Source organism: Poromitra crassiceps (assembly GCF_964638095.1).
Source record: "Poromitra crassiceps genome assembly, chromosome: 22".
NCBI classification, from domain to species: Eukaryota; Metazoa; Chordata; class Actinopteri; order Beryciformes; family Melamphaidae; genus Poromitra; species Poromitra crassiceps.
Genome location: NC_139647.1, coordinates 367,639 through 393,232, shown reverse-complemented (window position 1 = coordinate 393,232; position 25,594 = coordinate 367,639). Strand labels below are relative to the sequence as shown.

The following is a 25,594-nucleotide window of genomic DNA, read 5'->3' as shown; positions in this document are numbered from 1 at the left end:
TAGCTAGCATGCTAACATGAATAAACGTCTCAAACGTCCAGTCGCTGTCATTCTGGATCCAGGTGGTGACAAGAGCTAAAGCGAGGCCAAACACCGGCAGTTCAGTGACAAAAATACTTTTGTTATTATTGTGAGGCGACCACTGAGCCACCGTGCCGTCAGCTAACCTAGAACAAATCCTGCCTCTTTTTCCAGAGTTGTGTGACAAAAAAAGACGGAAAGAAATAGCACAATCATGCAGCACATAATGCACAATCATGGGTGTAAATAAAGCATGCAGTCTATGTTGGAGTTGGAGTGCTCCCTTCAGTGCAAACTTAAAATGAACTGCTGTCTGCTGCCGAGTAAAACAGGTTAGTGTCTGGGGAGGAAAAAACAGAACTGAAAAGATCCACTTGAGGACTTTCCTGGCTCTGTCACTGTCGATTCCCTCGGAGAAGCGTTACCCACAGCGAGCAGAACCCTCCCGGGACCCGGGAGCTGGGCTGGAGCCACCCTGCGCTGCCGTCTGCTTTGCATTAGACGCAGAAGGATGTGGGCGAAAGAACTGGTGTCCATGCTCGAAAATCAAGTCAAATACTTCGTCCAGGCAAAATCTAAGTGACATGCGAGGAACAGTTCTACCCCGCTGACGTAGCTTTAGCAAGCTGTGCTTTAGCGAGGGGGGGGGGGGGGACCATGCAGTTCCTTCATCCACTGTGAAACGCTCTTAAACATGTGGCGAGGGAGGCCATGTTATTCTACTAGTTAAATTTGCTACGCTATTTTTTTTTGAGCATCTGAAAACAGAATATGCTGTCACAGTGTTTTGATAGACATGGTCAGTTGAACCCAGAGGGTTCGGCACCAACATGTGGGCTCCGTGGCAGAGTGGAGGAGGAGGAGGAGGAGGAGGAGGAGGAGGAGGAGGGGAACCCGGGCCAAACTGTACCACATGTATTTTCCGAAAGCGGCCCGACACACACGGTCCAAATGGCTCTGCGTGGTTTAACGCCATTTCACTCCATGACCTCTAAGTCCTCAAAGAGTATTATCACATTATAGCATTCCAACATGCCCAATTTCCCAAAATACAGCTCAAGGCTTTTCCCACTCTGACTCTGCTTAGTGTTGCGGTCTTAGGAAAACACTTCAATAGTCTCTCCGCGGAGTTTTCTTGTTTACTTCAGGTATTCATTTTCTCTCTCTCTCTCTCGGTCTCTCTGTCTCTGTCTCTCTCTCTCGCTCGTCTGTCTCTGTTTCTGTCTCACTATGTGTCCATTCCGCTCAGAAATCCAATATAACAAAAGCCCAAAGCAGAAAATGACTGTTTGAAGCAAACACCAAAACATATGGACAAGTCAGAGACAGCTCATTGTCACCCACTTATGGTGTCATGCCCACCAGTGCATGAAACCACACAGAATCAATTAAACAAGCGTTAAGATTACCCTCAGTGAGACATCGTGTCTACATGTATGAACATGGCTATTCGCCTCGCGCAGAATTAACTTTGCTGACAAAGTTGGACTCTGTGAGAGAAAAGGTATACAGTAGATACCCCTAAAGATTATTAGCTTGTTAATTCTGTACTTGCAAATATCTTCATAGGCCTTTGTGCATGTGTATGTGTGTGTGTATGCGTGTGTTTGTGTATGTATGTGTGTGTATGTGTATGTGTGTGTGTATGCGTGTGTGTGTGTGTGTTTGTGTATGTATGTGTGTGTACTGTATGCGTGCATGTGCGTGTGTGTGTGTGTGTGTGTTTGTGTGTGTGTGTGAGAGAGAGACGTGTGTGTCTGTCTTTCTTTCCCCCCCCCCTCTGAAAACAACCAGCTCTGCGAGCTTCTGGTTGTGATTTAGGCGACATGGAAACTGTTGAGAATGTATGAAAAGTTATGCTATTCATATTGCACTAAAGAGCATAACTGCTTTATCAGAACCATGTGGTGTCCCACAGTGCCATGCCATAATGGCATGATTGAAAATGAGTTTCAACTGTGGTCACACTCCATTCTGATATGACTCAAGAGAGGTCTCCAGAGTTCAGCACTGTCTCTTTACCGTTAACTGTTCCAATACATCATGCTATGGGAATGATCTGATAGAGAACGGGATCTTTTTCACATTTACAGTATCAAATTAACCCTCTGATGCAGTTGCATCTGGGACAGTGGTTTCCAAACCGGGGTACGCCCTACCCTTAGGGGTACATGGAGGTATTATCGGGGGTACTGGAGAGAAAGGGGAAAAGTATGTAAATGTGGGAATAAATCATGAAAATAAGTGAAAAAATAAATCTGCTCAAGAGGCACTAATTACAACTGGTTCACTCCATGTCTTATTTTGTAATGTTATATTCTTCAAAAGGTGGGTTATCATTCCTTCATTGCATCATACTGTTGTATGCTATCTTTTCTCTTTCTGTTTTCTAAGCTAAATGTTGTTGTAGTCGGGTAAAGGGGGTAGTTGGATTCAGAAATCAGGGGGCTTCAGGGGGGAAATCAGGGGGCTCAGGGGGCTGAAGCCCAAAAGAAATTGAGAACCACGTTGCTCATAGTTGCAATGTATCCACCGTAGAAAAGAAACCTGTCACATAAAAATGACTAATATATCTCGGCGGAAGAGAATATGGTTCCTATCACACACAGAGCTGAGAAGTTTGTGAGAAAATGAGCTCCAAAAAGTCCAATAATTTTCCAAATAAACCACTAAATCCCTACCCCCCCCCCACACACACACACACACAATGCTAGCGCTAATTGAGACTCAAAGGATACAGCCGCGCGAGAGACAGCGAGACAGCTAATTACCATCCCTTGTAATGAAGCAAATGCCAGATAGCGTGAGCCACTGTTATGAGCCAACACCCTGCTGTACCAGACATAAAAGCAAACACAAATATCTAATTATGCCATCATCTCTCCCTACTTTCCTCCTTTGTCGCAGACATTCGTTAATTGGTGACCCCGCACTATTGGTCAGCCAACAATCACTCAGATGATGCGGCCAATTAAGAGGCAGGAGGCGCACAATGGCTCACACCGAGCCTGTTATCGTTGACCCATCGTGTCTCGTCTAACTCAAAACAAATGTTATGGAAATGCTGCCGTTGACATCCCGGGGCCCAGAGACATGGGACGTGTCCAGTCACAATGTCTGTCTTCCAACTGGAGACCCAGTCAAATGCTGCTAATAAGCAACAGTGAGTGGGGGACAGCCGAAGAATACGTTTCAAGCACAAAGATATTGAGTGTAACGAGGAGGAAGACGCAATTTAATCAAAGCTGCAACCTTTTACTTTGCATAGGGAATAAATAATCATATACAGTAGGTTCAAAAACACAAGCGCACAAAAACACACACACATCACGTCAGCTACAATCAGTGATTATCTCTCCTTTCATCTGAGGCTGTGGCGACAAAGGCAAACATTTCTTTTTCCACTGACAAGTTATGTAAATAAAATCTTATAAAGTGACTCTCGCCTGCCAAAAAGCATTGTAAAGGTCCTCACTTTCTTTTCATATAAAGTGGATGAACACTGTTTTCATTCCACTCTCCTCCATCTACCAAACATGCCAGACTGAGGTTAAATTATTTCGGTGTTTTTGCTTTCTGGCGTGCCACTTGCATGAAGAATCAAGAACAAAAGCGTAGCGTGAACTGACACTGAAAGAGCACACTATCTTAAGCTGATTGGCTGAAACAGTAAATATTTTGTTTTCCTTGGCGCACTTTTAAACTCCTGCGCCGTCGTCTCACGCGCTTCTGATTTTGTCATCGCGATGGCTTTGTTCTCTCGCTACTCCGGATCCCTTTTTTACTTCCCGGGCCTCACCGCCGCCGCCGCCGCCGTCGGAGCCCCGGAGACCTTGAGACGACAAAAGCTTAGCTGATCCCCGCGCTAAATATTTCATGACCGTACAATTACACGAAATCAAATCTGCAGCAAAAGCCCGTTCATGTATATTGCATTATCGCAGGGCTAGACAGGTTGACGAGGGGGTGAGCCGAGAGGGGTTGAGCAGGGCTGCGTCTGTGAACCGCCCAATCTTTAATTAGTCTGTGTGGCCCTAAACAAGAGAGGGAGGAATAAGTGCACGGGCCGGGGATAATTAAGCGATTGTGACCGGCGTGTACGTGAGCTGTCACTCCGATGGTCAGCCATGTCACACTCAGGCAACACAAGCGCCACTGGACAGCCGCCCCGTCGCCTTTGATCTGGGCTCATGCATACGGAATGAGGTCAGGCCGTGGTCACACACCCAGCTACGCACACACATACACGAACACAAACGCATGCACACGCACACACTTTAAGCAATCTGAAAGAGTGCCTCCCCTCAGAGGGGAAGCAGGACTTGGTGAGGCCTCCCCTCAGAGGGCCACAGCAGCAGGGAGGAGGAGGAGGAGGAGGACCTCTGGAATGGGAGACTGACAGTCAAGCATGTGAGAAGAAAGGAGGGATCAAAGAGGAGAAAGGAGACGGGAAGAGGGGATGAATGTGACAAATCCAAGCCAAGAGCGTGTTGTTCCGTGGACTTCAGAGGGAGCAGCTACTATGTTCAACGACTTAGAAGCTTAGCCTACTAAACTTACAGTTTCTGACTTGGGTTTGACCACTTTCATGAAGGCTCCTCTGGCCGTGGCCTCCATCGCTTCTCTCCTGGTCACTTTCCTGGAGTCCAGGAACTTCAGCGCGGGCAACTTGTGCAGAACAAAATACCTGAGAGGAAAACAGGGAGAAAAACGCAGCCTCAGATGTGTTATATTGTTGCCTTTAAAAAAAAATCTCCTCGCAAATAATTAATTAAATAAATACAAAATCTAAGCAGCTATTTGTGCAAAGTGTGATATACCAATCAAAACGACATGAATTCTAATAAAACGCACGCATCGACAAAACTTGAAAAGCTCGGCCTCGTTCACTCCGATTGAACGGCGATGCAGATTGAATGGCGATGATATCTCCTTGTATGTAATAACCTTCAAAGCTGATAAGAATAAGGACGACATTATAAATAGCACGAAAGGAGATACAAGCCGTCTGCCAGAGCTGTCATTCCGGCAGCATCACAGATATCTCTCTAAGCTTTCAGACTCACTCTGTCTTTCATTGGGGAGGGAGAGAAACGTCAAGAGATAATGGTTGGAATACACAGATGACAACAGATCCTTTCACAGGCCGGCAGGGATAGAGGAACCGGTATGTCAGGGCCACGCTGAGCAGCCAAAGAAGGACATGCAGGCAGCACCTAAGTGGAGGGTGAGAAGGGACGTGCTGTACGTGGATATGGGCACAGACACGACCTGTGGTGCAGGGGGCCGTGACAAATTGATGATGGCGAGGGCGATGAGGGGAGATGAGGGGAGATGGCAAAAGCGGTGTCAAGGTTTCAACACCTGAGGATTAGAAGGAGGGGATGCACGGATCACGTTTGGACTAGCGTGGAACTGAAAATATCCCAGTACAAAAACAAACAAATAAATAAATCTTCAGATTATTCCATAGAAACATAAAATAGAGACGTTAATAGTAGAAAACTAGTGATAAAAATGATATATTATACGAATACGACCCTTACTAAGGTCTTATAGCAGTCATTCGCAAAGACTGGGTCGGGAGCGCGACAGGTGGGTCGCAGGAGATTTTATTTGGGTCGCCAAATAAAGTTGCAGAATTTCTTCCATATAGTCTTGTAGTTAAAATGTATTAAATAAAATACAATGAGAAAGCCTGTTAACTCTGCCTACATGCATTTATTTGGACTAATTTATAAAGTATTTAATGTGTATATGTTTTCAATAGCACAAAGTTGTCATTTTATCAAACATATATCTCTTTGAAATGGCTGGTTTACCTATTCAAGATACGGTGGTGATATGGACATGGAAAAATAAAAATGGTCAGGAACGTTCATTTATGCACAAATTCACGATACGATTTATAGATATAATTGTGAATTGGATCGCGATGGTTTGTCATTTTGAAAAAGTGGGTCCCCAGAAAAAAGGTTTGGGAAACACTTAGTCTTAAAGCAACATTATCACAGGCTAAAAAGTGACCTGCTCCTAACCCTACTAACAGCTCCTTTTTCTGACGAGAGCTCCGGGACTCCTGGAATCCAGGAGGCCCCGTCCCCTCCGCGCGTCCTCTCCCTGTAAAGGAGGACTATGTTGGGGGCAGCGTGTTTCTATGATGAAATGTGAAGATGCCCTTGGGAGACATGCAGAGAGGTTATTCTCCATAGGTAACCTACCATCACAGGGTCAGAGCAGATGACAAGGCTCTGTCAGCCAGGGGAGATATTAATGATTCAACCCAGCCACAGAGGGAGGAGAGGGGGGGGGGGGGGAGGGGGAAACAAGTGGGGGGAAAATGTCATATACTTTATTGCGACAACACCGAATTGTCTGGACTTGAAAATTATTACGTTGGTGCAATCAGACCAAAAAAGAGTTGTTGAAATTACTTTTTAACCGAGATGAACAACTAATTCATATTAATAAAATAAAAATCATCCCATTATACTTATGTACAGTAGCACACTAAGTTAGATAGCCTTAAAAACAAATCTCAACATTGACTATGTATCATGTGGAGCGGTGGAGCCTATTTATTCTGCAGCAGCACTTGTGGCATGTGAACAGAGGGGTTGAGTGAAGGACACAAAGTGCAGCTGGTGGTTGAGGCACCTCAGGCAGAAACTGTCCATGCGCGGAGCTCTTTGATCAGCCCACGACAGGAGATAAGACCGACTGATAACTTCGCGCCAGATAAGGTGTAAACATGTCACGTAACAATATAGGCTTGAAGCAGGTCATAGCGTTACAGAGACAAATGCCAAAAGTTTGACTTGCTTCCCTTGTCACAATACTTCTGGATTTCTCAGACAGACAGGCGTGTGAGGAGGAGACAGCAGCATAATCACTATGCTATTATGACTGGAACCCCTTTTGTTATTGTAGTACCGAAAACGTCCACTGAGTACATGCGGGGGTGGGCGAACATCACGACGACATAACCTCCCCACCACAGACTTACAGTCCTGTGTGTGTGTGTGTGTGTGTGTGTGTGTGTGTGTGTGTGTGTGTGTGTGTGCGTACTATATTTCCATGTCATTGGACTAATTGGGCCACCGACGCGACGACGCACCAGTGTTACGCATTTCACTTGAGAGAGCCAGAGCACCCCCCGAGGCACAGGGCACGGGGTAGTTATTGCCCAAGGCCAGTGCTGTCACGACCCGCGCACCGTCTAACCTTGTCAGACATGAAATCTGCATCACGCTCAAATTGATGTTTTACTATGTGACACGTTATGAATATTACATTACAGAGCCAGAGACGGTGTCAGTCAAAACAGAGCTAGCCTCCCCTCACCAGTAAGACAGCCATGCGAGGAGGAGAGGGGAGAGAGAGAGAGAGGGAGAGAGAGGGAGAGGGAGCATGGCAGGGGGAGAGAGAGACAGAGAGAGAGAGAGAGCGAGAAGAAAGAGTGTTCAAGAAAGGCATGGTTGGTAAATGATTAATAGGCAACACAGAGTCAGAAACAAGCACTTAGGGCTAAAGCAGACAAAAGAGAGCGAGCTTTTGGCCTTTTATGGCGTTTCATGTAAGGGACCCTGACAAACACTGGTCATATTGCATGGCTGCAGGCCCTGGCTTGATGTTTAATGCATCATCTGCTCTGGTAAGGCAGGGAGGGTAGTAAACACTCATTTGTGGTCGGTGACTAGTCACACATGAAATCCATTTTGCAAACCGGAGTGTAGAGAGAGGCCCGTCGACAAGGCTTTTAAGAGTGATGTGGTCCACTCCACACAGACGACTGGTGAGACGGAGGGGCTGGATCTAAAAAAGACATCATTTTAGAAAAAAAACCCTGACTAAACTATCTCCAAACAGATACACAGACTAGAATATTAGATTAACACTAGAAACACACCAGTATAGTATCTATCTACAGTATCTATCTATATACAGTATATATCTATCTATATATCTATCTATCTATCTATCTATCTATCTATCTATCTATCTACTGTATCTATCTATCTATCTATCTACTGTATCTATCTATCTATCTATCTATCTGTCTATCTATCTATCTATCTATCTATCTATCTATCTATCTATCTATCTATCTATCTATCGATCGCACACAGCAGAATACTACAGATGCTGCCAGTTTCCAGGGACCTAATAGCCACGACAGCAGCAGTGTATTTTTCTTTGGCTGCTAGTTCAGTGAATTCTGGTCATAGACTGATAAGATGCATATTGGAATCTGTGGATTATCTGCTTTCATTCGACATCATTTGACATTGTTGGACTCTTACTGGTGCAAACAAACAGATAAATAGAATTCCACCCATTACCGCGACCACTGTGGCAGTACCTTAGCGGGGGCGGCAGTGCCCTTAGAAACGGGCAACATATGTAGCATTCCACATGTAGGTGTGATGACATCATCACTGTGCGCCAGCTTTACAGCGACCTGACCTGTATCTCTGGTAGTCGTCCTCGTCCTTATCCGGGCTGACCAGCTGATTGGGGCAGGCCTCGTTGCCCAGCAGACTGAGGTACTCCAGTGCCGGGGTCACGTCAGCCAAGTGTTCCAGCAGGGCCTCGATATCAGTCAGGTGTCAAAGGGCGGATGTCAAGGACCCGGTGCTGTTAATTACATTAGCATTTACTACCCCCAGTTCCCCCCCCCCCCTCCCTCCACACACACACACACACCCCTGGCCCGCCCGCACTAAAACATGTCACTGTCAAATTTAGCGAGGCGCTCAAAGAGGCTAGTCACTGGCTTTGTGAGAGTGGGCAGACAGAGGGGCAATTTAAGGTGCAGGGTTTGGCATATAGTTGTGACACATTTTGGCTGTTGCTCTCTCTCTCTCTCTCTCTCTCTCTCTCTCCCCCTTTCATTTCCTAGGTGGCCGGGTGCAGAACAGTGACAAAATGATGGATGCCCTGTGGTTCAAACAGTCCGTGCTTCCCGGAGCCGCGCCGACGTGGAAAACTTTTTTTTTTTTTTTTTTCACGAAATGTGGAAAAAAACAAACAGCCCCCTAAGCAGGCACATTCATCACTAATACATTCACTTGGTTGGAAAAGCGAAGCCCCAAAGTGTCAAAATACAACGGCACTAATGCAGCGCCGCAGCTTTTCAAATGGCAGCGCGCCACGACAGGATGTACATAATTGGCCTATTAGCATGTGCCGACCACTTCACAGCCAAACTCTGCACCCAGTCCCAGACGCACACTTCAAGGAGCCCCGGTTTTAATGTCGACTCTCCAAGTGTGTATGTGTGTATGCGTGCAACCGTGCGTGCGTGTGAGAGGGAGAGAGAGAGAAAGAGAGAGAGAGCATCATTACCCTCTAGGATCGACACAACCATCAGAGGAAAACAGGACATAGTGCTAAACCTGTTCTGAAGCTGAGGGAGAGGAAGTTCACACACGTTTGACTGATCCTAAACGTGCGTGCGTGTGGTGCAGCAATGCGTCGGTGTCTTGGATCGAGGGTGGCTGTGTCGACTTCTGGTCTAGCAGGTTTTCCTTTAGGTGCTAAGTAGGACACACTGAGCCTACTGTAACCCATGAGTCAAAATGTGAGTATCGTTCTAGCATCTTATAATAAAAATAATTACCGGTACATAAATTAAATTAATTTTATTTAAATTAAATAAAGGGGGTAATAGTGTGTGTATATATATATATATATATATATATATGCATAATGTGAAAAATATTGAATGAGTAGTTTTTTTAAATATATATAATTCAATATAATTGATTTTCCAAAGCAGAATATACATATAGATGGATTATTCTCTCATTCTTGGAATATAGTTTATATCAGCACCTTTGACTCCCTCTCAACATGAAAACACCTTTATTATGTTGACTATCAGGTCTGACTCCACTAGAGGTCCCTGTGGTTCAAAAACTGCTCCTCTGGTGGAGGAGCTCTGTGACAACAAGTCCTCTTTGTAACACACTACATCCACTGCAAAGACATGCCGTTAAAAACCGGTTCTTCCACACAATAACTGAATATGAATACAAGAAATGCAAAAACAATAACGAGCTCATTCTAATAGCTCTGGGCATAATAACCTCTGCAGTGCACACTGTGGTGGTGAGACTGCCGAGCAGAACGGGGACAGAAACGGGGCAGACAGAGAGAGAGAAGGGGGCAAGTGAGTGCTTTGTCTGAAAAGGATATTTGGTTCTTGTTGAGCGTCAGGGTGTGGAGAGCGGGTAACCTGGGCAACCGGAGGTCATTTCCCAGCAGATTGTTGTCGACGAGCAGCTCTTCCAGCCCGCTGAACGCTTTGAGGCCCGTCAGTGACCTGCAATGATAAGAAGAAGGCAAGAGGAAAAAATGATATGGAGCCCCTAAATCTGCTCAGACCATTATTGTGCTGCTGCAGAAATAAATATTTGGTTCCGATCTCTTTCACGGGCCGGGGAGAGAGAGTGAGAGTGGGTCCGATCCGGGCCTGTCAGGGGTAGTGAATGACAAGAATGAGTGGTGCTGAGCTCCCCTGGCATGGAGAGCCATCCTTCAGCGGGCTGGCAGCATGAGGAATGGGGGTCACTTGTGAGTAGCCAGGATTCAAAACAAAAGGCTTCAGAAATGCGGCGGGCAGGATGAATTTGTCAATGTCTTGTGCCTCGAGGCGCCCGGTTTCGCCTGACCCTAACCCGCCATTCCCAAGACAAATCACTCTGTCACAGTTCACCTTCACTCCCCAGACACAAATTTAACTTGTCATCCATCATTCTCACAGTGGAACTCGGAATACGCTCACAATCACAGATGGAATGGACGGGGGAACTTCCCCCCCCCCCCAACACCCCCGCAACTGCTCCTCCGCCACGGCCCCCCCCCCCACCCCCGCAACTGCTCCTCCGCCATGGGGGTTAGCTTCAGATTCTAACATCAAAGGACTTGTCTTCTTCTCTCTTTTTTTTAAAGGGGGAATTCTGTCTTTGCGATGGTTTTTATGACGCTTTGCAAAGAGAGGTGAGAGGTCATTTTTCCCAACTCGCTCTCTTTCTCTCTCTCTCTCTCTCTCTCTCTCTCTCTCTCTCTCACTCACACACACACACACATGCACCCATACATACACACACACACACACACACACACACACACACACACACACACACACACACACACACACACACAAAACACACTCACACAGGCATAAGGATGATGAAGGGTGGTGTTAGGAGTGATGTTAGGGCCCTGCAAAGTTCAAGTCGTGGAAAGGTGCACATTGTGTGTTGTCTAATCCTTCACACTGTCAGCAAGCCATGTTCAAGTGTTCCTGGGCGACTTCATTGACATTTAAATCTGCCAACGCCTGGCTCACAATGCATCCTTCTCAACAACTGTTTTGCACAGTTCACACACAACAGGTTGTAAGGAAAAATGTTCTTACCTCTTACCTCAGTACATAATTGTTAAATTGGTAATGCAAACATTACATTTTTAATTGTCAACCCGTTTTCTTCTTCTTTTTTATTATTATTAGCAATATCAACTTAGAGCAGTTCCAGTTTAAATTCAGAAATTACAATCACATGTTTGTAGTTCGTCAGACAACCTTGACATTCCGGTAAACAATGTCATATTGCTGCATGACAAGCTGAAGGTAGAGTCGGGTCTAAACAAGCAGCATATATATATATATGTTATTATATATTATATAATAATAATAATTATTATTATATATTATTATATATATTATGTTATTATATATGTTAGTATTTATATATTAATAGCATATAGGAGTGTGAATATATATATATATATATATATAATAATATAATATATATTATATATATAATATATATAATATAATATAATATAATATATATTATATATAACATATAGGAGTGTTAACTAATCCTCGTCCCCAGCTCTGCTTAGTGTCAGTGGCATCATACACAGCCTGCCTGCCTGCCTGGGAGGTAGCCTATGTAAATATAACACCCTTATCATGACAATCTGCAAAATAGATGGCAAGGAGCAGTAAACAGCGTCGCATACGGTCACATTCATCATGGAAAAGAAAGGACATCATGACAAAGCAAGTAGGAAATAACAAAACTAAATGGAAGATGAGGGGGACAGGAACTGGATATTTTCTTATGATTGAATAAGGCGGGATACAACAATAGACCTTGACTTGGGCCAACTGATTGGTCAGTCAGTAGAAGAGATGGTAAGTAATTAAGTACAAATACTTCATTACAACACATAAGTAGGATTTCCACGTATCTGTACTTTATTGAACATTTTCTGACAACTTTTTACTTTTACTCCCATTTTACTCCTTCCATTTTCAAAACAGGCTGGTTAGTCACTTTAGTTTGAATGCAAAACAAAACAGACAAACAAACAGACAAAAAGTTTAGTTTAGTTTAGTTTTAATGCCCGGCAGACAAAAACGATGACAAACACCCTTGTTTTGTTTTTTCAGGGTACGCACATCCAAAAGCAAGACACGGCGTCTAAAGCGGCGTTCTGTATGGCTCAGCACAACTGTGGTGATAAATCACTGGTGATGTCACAGATGTCATCAGTGATGTCACTCGAGAATTGTGATGTCACTCGAGCGATAGTGATGTCACTCTAGCAAATGTGATGTCATCAGTGAGTGACGTCAACAGTGATGTCACTGTGCAATTGTAATGTCATCAGTGAGTGAGTGATGTCTTCAATAATAATGTTATGATGTCACAATGGCATGTTATTATCCCAATGTTAGGATGTCATAATGTTATGTCATAATGTCGAACACTCACTTCAGTCCCTTCATAATGCAGCGTACACACACATCGCCAGCAAACAGCCAGTGTTAAAGACGGTGGGTGTGGTACAGTGACAGACCTGAAGGAATGTTTGCTGGAGCAGAGCATGAGGACAGTCAGCTCCACCATGCTGCCAGTGCAGGAGACCTGGACAGTCAGCTCCACCATGCTGCCAGTGCAGGAGACCTGGACAGTCAGCTCCACCATGCTGCCAGTGCAGGAGACCTGGACAGTCAGCTCCACCATGCTGCCAGTGCAGGAGACCTGGACACACTGAGGGCCCTGCTACAGGAAGAGCGCTTCAGAAAGCGGATTGGTGGTCTGTTGGTCGGGTCATCTTCCCACCCCTCTGGGGCACGCAGCCCGGCACGGTCACGCTGCCTGTGTGGCCTACCTGATCACCCAGGGAGCCACGGTAGACCCACCTTGTTATTTCATGCCTCTCGAGTGGGCCGTGTACAACGGTCACCTGGACTGCGTCCGGATCCTCCTGGAAGCCGGGGCCGACCCCAACGGAAGAACACACCGATTATGCCTGGTCTCCCATGCTGCTATTGCTGGAACTGGAAGGCTGGACATACTGGAGGAACTCATCAGGTTCCGTGCTGCTTTAGTAGACATGGACAGCATTCGCACCCTTGAGTGGTCTCCTTCATCAGCGCCGCCCACAACCAACTGGACTGCTTCAGGCTTCAGGCTTCAGCCTGCTGCTCCAGGCTGCTGGCGTTCTGAGCCGTCGTGTGGCGTCTCGCCTGCTGGATGAGGTGCTAAGGTTCAAGTGTGACGTGGCCTTCGTCCAGATGCTCCTGGACCACGGCGCCGACCCGGCTCTGGTGACCTGTGAGCAGGCACAGCTGGAGGAGAGGGCAGATCCCGACGCTCTCAGGGTCTTTCTGGAGGCCAAGAGATGTCCTCGCACTCTGGCCCACATGTGTCGGGTCCGGATCCGCCAAGCGCTGGGCACACATCGCCTGAACCAAGTCCACTCCCTACCACTAACACAAGTGATGAAGGACTTTGTGCTCTACCAAAACTGACTTAAAGGACTGTCAGTTTATTTTCATTTCCTAGATTTAGTTCTTGAGTGACTGTGTTTTAGGGATGTTGAAAATGATTTTTTTTTACCGACAATTGATATTGATCGGTTAACCGAGAAGATTAAAATGCCCTATTTGACTGTCTGTGCACCATTAAACAATTACCTCAACAAATGCTTTATTTTTTATTTATTTTAAAAACATTCCTCCGATAGGCTACTGCTTAGGAGCTGCACGCATTGCAGAAGGGGGAAACGTGGGCAGAAGAAAAAAAATCCATCCTCACAATTCTCAAATGAATTATTTTACTGCAGGTCTTAGTCTAATAAAATCAGCAGAAATGTAATTTAAAAGCTCAGAATGAAAATGTCTTGCTGGTGAACAAATTTCCAGTTTGAAGAGCGCATCACGCAGTGTTTCAGCGGATGACAGGCTGCAGGGCGCACTGACGAAGAGCGCATCGCTATCTCCTCCTTTTAGCAACACCTGCACCAGCGTCACTTGCCGCTTTTCTACTACTGTACTACTGTTAGGTCAGCTAGATTTAGCTAGACATATTTTCTGTGAAGTCCTCTGAGACATGCTTGTGAATTAGGGCTTACAAATAAACTTTACTTTTCTGAAAATGTAAAACACTAGGGATCTCGCGCGCTCGATTCCTAGGCTTGCCTGCTATGCGGGCTCCCTATCGCCTGTCCTGCAGCTCGCTGAGATGCCCCTGCAGCTCGCCAAACTGGCCCTGCAGCTCGCATTCGCAGTTCGGCCGTTGCCCAGCCTTGCCCGCAACTTGGCTGCTGTGTGGCCAATGAGACCAGCATCACTGATGATGTCAGATGTATGACATCACTGATGATGTCATCAGTGGGATTTATGACATCACTGATGATGTCACAGTGGGATTTATGACATCACCGCGTTTTGCGCCCAGACTAAGGCCATGTCCACACGGAGACGGAAGCAATCTTTTTTTTTTTCGTTTAAGAAGTTTTCCATAAACACGGAATTGTTTCAGGAAATGTGTGTATCCACATGAAACCACTGAAACCGCTGTAGAATATATGCCAGGCCGGTAAGTGGCGCTAACGCTGCCACAAAGTACACCAAAAACAGAGAATAAGACAATCTCCTCAATAATGGCATTCAACCACTAGGGGCGCACAGTCTATAATGTGTATCTCACTGTAGCGAGCAGCTTAAACCCTTGGCTTTGCGGGGAGGGGAGGTTTGCCATGTTGATGAATAAAATGATTAAACCTATACAGGCAAATGCAGAGCTGTTCAGGAGAGCTGATGGTCTCCCTATAGCCTACAATATAGAACGTTAACTATCGGTGACGTTCCTGATATCATCCACTTCCATGATCTTGACTTTAGACATATGTTGCAAACATATCCCAGCATATTGGCCGCTCCTGCACATCACAGCACAGGCTAAATGATGCAACACAAATATACATTATATAAACTCATGGCATGAATGTGTTTTTATTGAAAAAGTGGCGTCAAGTAAGCTAAAGTCTTGTTGTTGTGGACACGAACCGGACATCACAGTGCAAGCGTGTGTTCGTCAAACCTCTCACTTACCTATTCACGTTGTATTTGTGAGGGCTATATATAGGGCAAATATAGGGTATGTCGTGAGTGTATGTTACACTCAGGGTTTACATTTCATTTAATTTAATTTTGTCCAATAGTAAAATATTCCAGAATTGCATGTTGTACTTGTATTAAAAATAAATATTATTTCTATCTAACAAGTTAAGCCTGATTTTGTTTGTGTTATTGTAAAGACTTAGCCGCTGCTAAGCCTTCTGGGAAATATCCGATGAAGGGAGGGGTGGCTGGGAAGAGTCAGTTCAGCTGTGGAGCCCTGAGGATGTTGTACGCTGTTCTCCGTAGAGGAGCATTATATTTTGCTGCAAGATCCCTAACAGGCTCAGTAGCTGCTGTAGCAGGAACGCTAGTGCCATGATTGTTATTGTTGCTGGTGGAGAGTGGTGGGGCTATGGCGTCATCGGTTCAGGAAAGATGCGTATGGGTTGTAAACACGGAAATGCAAGGGTGGCGTCTTCAGATTTATTCACTCTGGGACCCGGTTTCAAAAATTAGCGTATACTCCCAGAACGTATAATCCCAGAACGCGGTTCCATCTGGACAAAACGTCTATATGACAAGAAAACTTTAGCGGATACACCTAAACTCGTCTCCGTGTGGACGTGTCTCTTTTGTCATGAAAGGTTTAATTGGGTTGAAAATTACAAAACAACCATGATTTTGGGGTAAGGAGGACTGAGCTGCCTTATAAAGATAGGTGCCGACAGCTAGCCGCTATGTTAGCAAAACCGCTAGCTGACACCCCCTTATCAGCTCTGATTAATGCATTGGCAAGATGGCTGGATGTGGAGACTTACCAGCTTCACCAATCTCCACTCTGTTTTTGTTTGTTTGTTTGTTGCTCATCTATGAATATAATGAGTGCAATAAGTGCCAATTTCTACTTTGGAATTGTACAGAGAGAAAATTATAAATTTCAAATCTATTGACAATCAGTTCTATACTTTTTTGTTGGTTGTTTTCGGTTTGTTATACAGTGTGAACATTTTGAACTACTTAAAATCATGTTTTGTTTTGTTTATTTTCATTGTTTGCCAGTGAAAATTTACAAAGGGGAAGTAGACGTCTGACCTACTGGCCCAATTGGGCACGTGGAAAACATTTTTTAATGTTGAACCCTGTGAAAACCCTGCCAATACATGCAAATAATCTGTGGGATAATCAGTAAGTTAAACATGTGTGTACCGCATAGCAGAAACATTATTTCAAGCTGCAAATACAGTAGAGGCTGTTAACTATTGCCACCTGTGTGTGTGTGTGTGTGTGTGTGTGTGTATGTGCTTGCGTACACGCGTGTGTGCGTGCATGTGTGTGTGTGTGTGCAATGCATGTGCGTGCGTGCACGTGCATGTGTGTGCATGTACACGTGTGCGTGCGTGTGTGTGTGTGTGATGGGCTGCAGTCCTGTGGGTTATGTTATTAGCTGCTCGGTTAAAGGGACCCGCCTGGCTCAGAGGGGAGCGTTATTAATTGTTGTTTTCATGTCACGCCTGCTGTGTGCACCGGCTGATTTAATCAGTTAAATTCACAGCCAGGGGAGAGCCACACAGTCCCATCCAGCGTTAACTACAGCACAGGGACCCAACTTCTAATAGTCTCCAGCTTTCTGTGCAGCTCTCTGCACATTTCAGGACTTTTTTATAAGCGTTCTTGTTTTAATGTGGGGCTTAGTTGGAAAACTAACAAAGTTTAAGCGGCGCAGTAAAAGTACTTTACTTCCAGAAAATGAGCGGCTCTTGTTTTTAACCAAACTAATGAGCGTAATTGACTTTGAGTCCCAAAGCTGCAGAGATTTGGTAAACACGCAACACAAAGGCAACACGCAAGTTGTTACAGTAAATATGCAAAATGTGGTACTTAATTGTAAGGCTGATTTAAATGGCCGGTTCCTTAGTTTTTAGCTACAACTATGCTGGACTACTTTTCACATGTCTGTACTTGGAACTTGCTAATAAATGAAATAATAATAATAATAATAATAATAATAATAATGGACTAGATAACATAAACTTGCAGTGTTTCTAATCTGCACACGTCTGTACGTTCTCTTCATATAAATCATCAGGATCTCTGGACACTTTTTCTTGTATACACTACCTCCATCCACACATGTGATTAACAGATAATAAATGCATCTGATCTTATTTAATAATGTTGTAATCAGTTATTGATTGTCTTCATATGCTGATGTTCCTCTCGTGTTATATACAGTAGTGCATGTATTTTGTGATTTTTACACATTTCATTTTTTTTGCATATTCTAATGTAACGGTACACATATTTCATTCATTCTTTGTCCTGATAACTTTTACTACTACTGCTGCTATTCTACACCCCCTCTTGCTATAATACATAATGTAACATACAGACAGTACATATTCCAGTGGAGAAGCTGTGAGTTGACTATATTTATATATATATATATATATATATATATATATATATATACCGTATATATATTTATATACCGTAACCCTCTTACTATTAGAACATTCTGCTGAGCAGAGCATGGTATCATTCTTTTTCAATAAGCATAGAATATAATTTACTCCCACGTCATCACATAGTATCATTTCAACAGATACATGGAAAAGCAGGATTTTATAACTGGTGTATTTTATTTGTTAGGTATCAGAACTGGATTTGGTGTAAAAAAAAATATATATGTGGATTACACATTAGTGTAATAGCATGTACTGTAGGTGTGTGTGTGAGAGAGAGAGAGAGAGAGAGAGAGAGGGGGGTAGCTTTAACGAGGTGAAGCGATGAATCCTCTCCTTGTTAAGATAATTATGATCAGCCTCATTGTCAGAGCTAATACTTCACCCGGGCTGTCTTTACGCTATGACTACCACTTAGCCTGTGTTAGCTCACCATCATACATCATACAGCCCTGTGTGCAGAAGTCTGTCTGTGTGTGTGTGTGTGTGTGTCCTGGTGTGCTGAAACACCACAGTGCATGTATTGTACATGTTTATACATCTAACATCACTCCACTAAGATCCTATCTACCACACATTGGATTTACACATAGACTAACATCCAGCAGGACCATTTTCTCTCTCTACACTAACGTTTTCTGACGATTGCATTTATTCTTAAAAAAAATCATAAAAGTGGTGTTCATTTGAAAGATCTCAGATTCATAAACTTTTGGGAAAGTCCTCATTACCACCACTGATGTGCCCTTGAGCAAGGCCCTTAACCCCAACTGCTCTCTTTTCCAGGAGTGTCCTGTTCACATTCACACACACATTCATACCTGGAAGCTGACCAGTACAACCACAGTCTGATCTGTTGGCCACTGATCAGCTCCACTGGAGCGGTTGAGGTTAAGGGCTTTGCTCAAGGGCACCTTGGTGGTAAAAAAAAAAAATCAGAAAAATTGTGTTCATTTGTGAAGATGATCTTGCTGAACACAAAGGTCTCAGTTTCATAAACTTTTGTTAACCACAGAGCTTATTCCAGACCAGGGAACCAGGCCATGCTAACTTCCGGATTTTAGTATTGAATTTTATCATCTGTATGTGTATCCATGTTTGCTATAATCCCTGCCATATCTTGTATCCTTGTGGGTACGTCTCTATGTGGGAATGTCTGCACAAGTGTTTGTGTGGTTGTGTGTGTGTGTGTGTGTGTGTGTGTGTGTGTGTGTGTGTGTGCGCGCGTGCATGTGCGTGTGCGCACATACATTCTCAAATGCTTCTATTTGGTTGTGAAGTGTGCAGAGAGAGCCCTCGGGGTGCTTGCACTATAAATAAAAAGTGAACTGAACTGAACAGAGCCTAACCACAGGAAGCAGGGTAGGCTACAGGAAACCAGACAAGGACACTGGAGAGGAGACACTGACCCAGAGAGGGGCAGAGCAGACATAGACTGCCGGATCAATAGACTAATACTAATGCAGACATGGTGATTGATAAACCACTGCTGACAACAGAGGGAAGAAAACTCTCCGCCGTTATTGGCTAAAATGTCAGTCACTCCTGCCAATGGCCTGCACTGGTGTCGTGTCAGATCTCCTCAGGCTACAAATGAGACATGGAGGACGGCAACTTTGCCTCATCTGCTTGTGAAACAACAGTTTAAAAGAGCCAAAACTCCAAATGCCACATCTATATTGTAAACAACCGGAAGACGCCCTGCAGTCCAACAGCCAGTACTGCAACACTAATAAGGGAGTTCCTGAGTCTCTTTGCTGATGTGATGATGATGTGGGACATGAGTGATATTTTAAAACACACACACACACACACTGCAAAGCAGGAGGGTCCTCCGCTTTGGCAGGGTGGCCCACAGTGAGAAGGCAGGCTCCTTCTTCTTCCAACAGGAAGTGCTGGGCAGGCCTGCAGAGTGACAGGCAAATGGACGTCCTGTTCAGAGGGCAACAGATAAATGTTTGATGAATTGGCCAATACTGGGGCCGTGATGGCCTTCATATGTGCATAATGGACTATCCAGAGCACACTTCAGATTGCTTGCCAGGATAAGGCAGTGTAATGAATGGGCTAAGGGAGTGGGCCTGGGGAAGCCAGTATCTGGACCGGCTTTAATAAACTTAATAACGGTGAATGGCGGCTGGGAAGGGTAGGGGGGGGGCTGGCTAGAGAGGGAGGGGTGAGGAGGGGGGGGTGAACTGTCTGTCCGTTTGTCTGAAATAGTCAAAAATGTATTATTGTTTTTTATTTTATTTTATTATTATTATTATTGTGATGATGGATCTTACCACTCTCTGATCAACTGGCAGTAAGGTAGCCATACAGTGTGATAACAGTTACTCAGGTTTGGGGCAATCTGGGAACCCAACGGTTCATTTATTTATTACTTTTTTCTCTAACCTCTGGGGGGCATGCTCGTTTGAATCCATGAATAACCGGAACTCAACTGACACGGTTCGGCAACGGAATGAAAATCCTTTTCCGCTCCCTTCAAGCTCTGCCATTGGCTCCGACCGGAGCGACCGGCTCTGACCCTTTATGGATTTCCTTTCCGCTCCCTGCGTGTCGCTCTCAAATCCCTCCGTCGCTACGAAACAACAACAACAACAACAACGCTAGCTCGTTGCTAGTAGCAACTTTCTACACGCTGAAAATGGTAAGTTTGACTAAACACCGTTTGACTCTGGGTCACGTCCGCTCCATTTTGATCGGGTAAAGCGCAGCATGCGAGCCTGCCCCCTGCCCCCTGCGAGCCTGCCCCCTGCGAGCGCCCCTTTCACGGAGTTGGCCGACAGATTTTCGATGCAAGTCAGATTTTTTTTTTAGGAGAGATTAGGTTTGGGGCAACAATGAAAACCTGATGCACAATATATTATAAATGGCAGCTGTATTTCATCACACCCACAAAATAAATAAATAGATAAATAAATAGAACAAAATACAGCATCAACACTATCAGGATCAACAAGGAATGATCAGTGAAGCAAATTAAAGGCCCTCAAACACACCCCACCTACCACCTCCTCCACACATGTGAGCAGGCCTGTTCCAGCACTGTTCCCTGCAGCTAGAGTCTCTACGGCCTACACGTCTGTGTATGTATCTGTGAATTAGCCTGTCATTATCTGCCTCTAGTCTCTCACGTAGACAGACAGTCAGGAGGCTCAGTGTGGCTGTCTCTCTCTCTCTCTGGTGCCGGGCCTCAGGTGGCAGTCATTTAAAGATCACACATCCAGCCCACAGCGCCCTCCCTGGACGCATGTCAATTCACACGTGGGAGGATTACCCGCCTCCTCCCAGGCAGCTGCAAATGACTATTAATGGCAATGCAAATCATTAGAGTACGTTTGGGGCCTCCGGCAAAATCTCTGCTTTGTGTGCGTTCACTCTTAATCTGTTTTGAATATTGTGCTCTGCTTTGCTCCTGCTAGCCTACATGTAAAAGCATTGCTAGCTACAAAGACAACTGGAGGCGGCACGTCAGATTGAACTTTACATATAGGGTTACATCCTTTACTAAGACATCTATTTATTTTATTGAGCATAAACAAATTCAAGCAAGAAGAATTCTGTGAAATGAGCAAAGTGCTCAGTTCAGAAGTAAAATATTACCGCTCATTACTTACAGCAGTGGTTCTCAAATGGGGGTGCGGGGACCCCCAGGGGTCCTTGAGGGGGTTCCAGGGGGTCCCCAGCCAAAAGGGGGTCATTTATTTTGGCTATAATTCCACAAGTAACACAATGACTATTTTTGTCATGGGTTTTATACACTTTCTGTAATAAAATATCTAAAAGCATCAATCTTATTATCATATGGGGGACCGTGGGACAAAATCCTATCAAATGGGGGGGTCCGTGGTCTAATCTTTGTCAGTTTAGGGGTCCTCCATGTGAAAAAATGTGTGAACCACTGACTTAAAGGATGGCTTTACCGGTAATCAACCCATCTTGTAGCATATATAATCTCTGTAATGTGCACATGCGTAGTGTTTTGCCTTCTCTCTCTTTACCTCATGGATAAAATGCTTCTGTTCCTGTCTGCAGAAACTCCGCCCCCACCAGCTGCAAGTCATTAAGGCTCGTTAAGGCTCTCCATGCTCTGCAGATGTGCGCATACTTAAAAAATAAAAATAAACAATATAACAGCCGCCCTCGGAGCAGATTCTGCCTTTCCAGCAGAACTTCCGCAGCTCCGTTCTGACGCGTGGTGGCGCTTTGGCAGGGGAGCAAATGGGAGATCTCCGTGAGGAAAACACAGAGAGAGGTAAACACTGCCCCATTTGCTTATATTACCGAGATATTATTAATGATACAAAGTGGGTTGATTACCGGTAAAGCCATCATTTAATGATATGGGCTTATTGTGTGAAGTGCAGATTAGCATTAGCTTGTGTGTGTTAGCATGATAAAACCACTGCGGCTCCTGTAGCGTCTGAGTTATGGACTCCCCCTGTGGATCTCCCTGCTCTCCCTGCTGAGTGTGTGAGGTTAATATTCTCTCCCAATGTCATTAGCACTGCTGGCAGAGGGGCTGAGAGCTCTGTGAATCAGACAAGGACTGATCCCCTCAACTCACACACACACACAGGCAGGCACACACACACACACACACACACACACACACACACACACACACAGGCACACACAGACACACACACAGGCAGGCACACACGCACACACACACACACACACACACACACACAGGCACACACACACGCACGCACACACGCACACAGCCAGGGCCAGAGCACATCAAAGCTACTGTACGGAGGTCAGTGTAGCCTGGCCTCACACCTCCATGGCCTGTGTGATTAATGACCCTGGATCAGCCCTGGCCGGCGGATAAGGACTTGACAGACACTCCTGTCAGGTCCGACCTTATAAGCCCGGCTTGACCCTGGTCTGGCCCTGGTCTGGCCCGGTGCTAAAGTTAAGCTCCAACAATGACCTGATTGAGAAGTCGAATGGGAGAAGAGAAGGTGGCCTCTTTGGGCAGGGAGGAGCGACGGGGGCGGAGAAATAACTCAAGAAATGCGGATGCCCGTTTAAAAGTTTCGTCGACACAATGATGTCTGAGAATGACCGTTGCTTCCTGACAACAATAAAAGGCAGTGTTGTAGAAGTATTTTCAGCTCGACTTGGCCTCGAGCATTCATGCATTCGGACTCGCAAGTTGGAGACTCCGACTCGGAAATTGATAAAGTTGTTGTTTTTGTTAGTTTCTTTGTAATAGGCTCTAATAATTTGGCATAAGATATTGATAGCTATATTAATACCGCGACATTATTCAATTTTGTGCAAGGCCAAGCATGTTCCACCTACATGTGGATCCACGCTCATGTTCAGTAACTCCGGACTCTGACTCAGGTAATGGCTACTCGACTCGGACTCTCCTTTGGTGACTCGACCGTGACTCGAGACGTGACCGTGACTCAACATATAGCGACTTGACTACAACACTGCTGCTAAACGGTATCGAGAGACGGCGTGTGAAACAGATCCAGAGGCAGGAGGTGTTACTGCATCATGGTGTGGTGAGGTGAAGAAGCCACGCCCCTTCAGAGAGCAGACGCCGGCCCTCCTTCTCGCGCTGTGTGGACTCACTGTGCTGCTCACACTGAGGAGGCCATTCTTCTTCTAAATGTTGCTATTGAAAGATTAGTTGTCTATCCACATGACAAACACCTGGTGCTCTCAGTGAGTCACATGACAAACACCTGGTGCTCTCAGTGAGTCACATGACAAACACCTGGTGCTCTCAGTGAGTCAGAGCCCAAAATCAATTCACTGATGGCATCTCAGTCAGCGCGTACATCACTGTGGCATAAACAAGCACACACACTCACTGTGCGTGTGTGCTACACACACCCATATACACATACATACATACACACACACACACACACACCTCTAAACGTACGATACCGGTATAATAAAACCACGCTGACATTGTCAATCAGCATTGCTGCCACTGGTCTATTACAAAAAGCACGTTCAACATTAAAGAATAGCTGCAGCGATCTAGATGAATGAAATGCATTGAATCCCTCTCAGCACTGGGCTCTGTCATGGCGCTGCTCAGCCTCTCTCAGTGCTTGTCAACATCTCCCTGAGAGGGGGGAGCCAGGCCGCATTACGTTTGAGTGAGTTCAACTGTCAACTGCCAGCCATTTGTATGCCTCAGCATCCACCTAATAGCAAATAATCACTAGCGCGCGCGCCCTCTCCGTGGCAAATGATCGATGTTGTCTTGAAGTCTGATGGATGACCCTGCCACAGTGATGTCCAGGCATGCATTAAAAACCGCCTCTATGAAATGCCTGTCGGTGGGGATATACACGCGTGCGCACGGTCACGCGCGCGCGCACGCGCTCACACACACGCGCACACCCAGATGAAAAGAGAAAGCGAACCGAGCAGGAGAGTAAACGACGCTTCAGTTCTCTAAGTTTAAAAGAGAATGTTAATTTCTCCATATTAGTGGGAGATGTTAGAATGTGACTGGACCTGGGGTGTGATTGGTCGACAGGTATTACTAGAGAGGTAGACGGGCTCCAGTACCACCTGGGATGCCTCTCTCTCTCTCTCTCTCTCTCTCTCTCTCTCTCTCTCTCTCTCTCTCTCTCTCTCTCTCTCTCTCTCTCTCTCTCTCTCTCTCTCTCTCTCTCTCTCTCTCTCTCTCTCTCTGTGTTCAGATTAAAATGCACAATCTTTGATCTCGCACTCGCTGACACAAATCCTTTTCCAGCCTCAACGTTCTCCCTGCAAAGGTAATTAGTGCTAATTAAAAAGTTTGGAAAGCAGTTTTCCGCGGCCGCTGTTGACGCTACTCAGCCGTGCCCCTCCGTCAGATTGGACCCCCTCCCCGGGTCCTGCAGGATGTGTGTGTCAGCCCCTGTTCCTGCCTGTTTTGCTGCAAGGATCCTGTTACCAGACAGCACAGCACCAGTCAGCCTAGAGAACCTGTGTTCTTCTTGTGTCGGGGGGGGGGGGGGGGGGGGGAGCAGAGGAGGAAGCTGGAAGCCCAGTACGGGGTCTCACTCCTGGGCTCTTCTCCCACGACAACCCTGTGCTCTGCAGGTGGGAACATGTAGTGACACATGGAACAAACACAACTCCTCTAAATAGAACAGGTGTAGTCTTTAATTGGGAGGATCCTAGCTTGGGTGGGTGGGCTTCTAAATTTAGAGTAATTAACTTGATAAGGGATTCAATTTGCTGGAAATATAATTGCAGAGGGATATGTCACTTACTATGGGCCTAGCGCGGTGCACAATGAAAACAAACGCAAAGACTGGCATCGTGAATAAACACATTTGTAATTAAAGAATTTTGCTGTTCGCCAGTGATTTGAGATGGAGATCAAACTCGAGCATCAATTGCGAGGCTAACAGTGCTATCGTGTTAGCCGCAGGCCGCCATGCTGCTCTCATCAAGTCGTTATGATGATATAATTAGCTGTCGTTGCAGCAGATCATTAAGTGGCGCGCTGAGTGTCAGGTACAGATACGACACACACACAAAGCGATATCCTTCCACCATGTTTCAAAAATGATAATGACATAATCGCAGCATGGAGAGCAGGCAGAAAAGTGTTAATTAGACAACTATTTCATACCAATTAAATTAGTATCAAACCTCCGATTTCTTTTCCATGTGAATAGGGAGCTTGCTTGCATTCCCA

General features: G+C 45.3%; 1 protein-coding gene across 1 annotated transcript in view; it reads right to left on the bottom strand.

Moving 5' to 3' along the window:
• Positions 1-25,594, bottom strand: part of lrmda (leucine rich melanocyte differentiation associated) — a 272,644-nt gene that overhangs the window by 83,680 nt on the left and 163,370 nt on the right. Inside the window, exons 3-5 of the mRNA XM_083658129.1 lie at positions 10,222-10,348; positions 8,488-8,627; positions 4,582-4,708 (exon numbers count right to left, since the gene is read on the bottom strand). Coding sequence (XP_083514255.1) covers positions 4,582-4,708; positions 8,488-8,627; positions 10,222-10,348 — 394 coding nt within the window. The remainder of the gene's footprint in view (positions 1-4,581; positions 4,709-8,487; positions 8,628-10,221; positions 10,349-25,594) is intronic.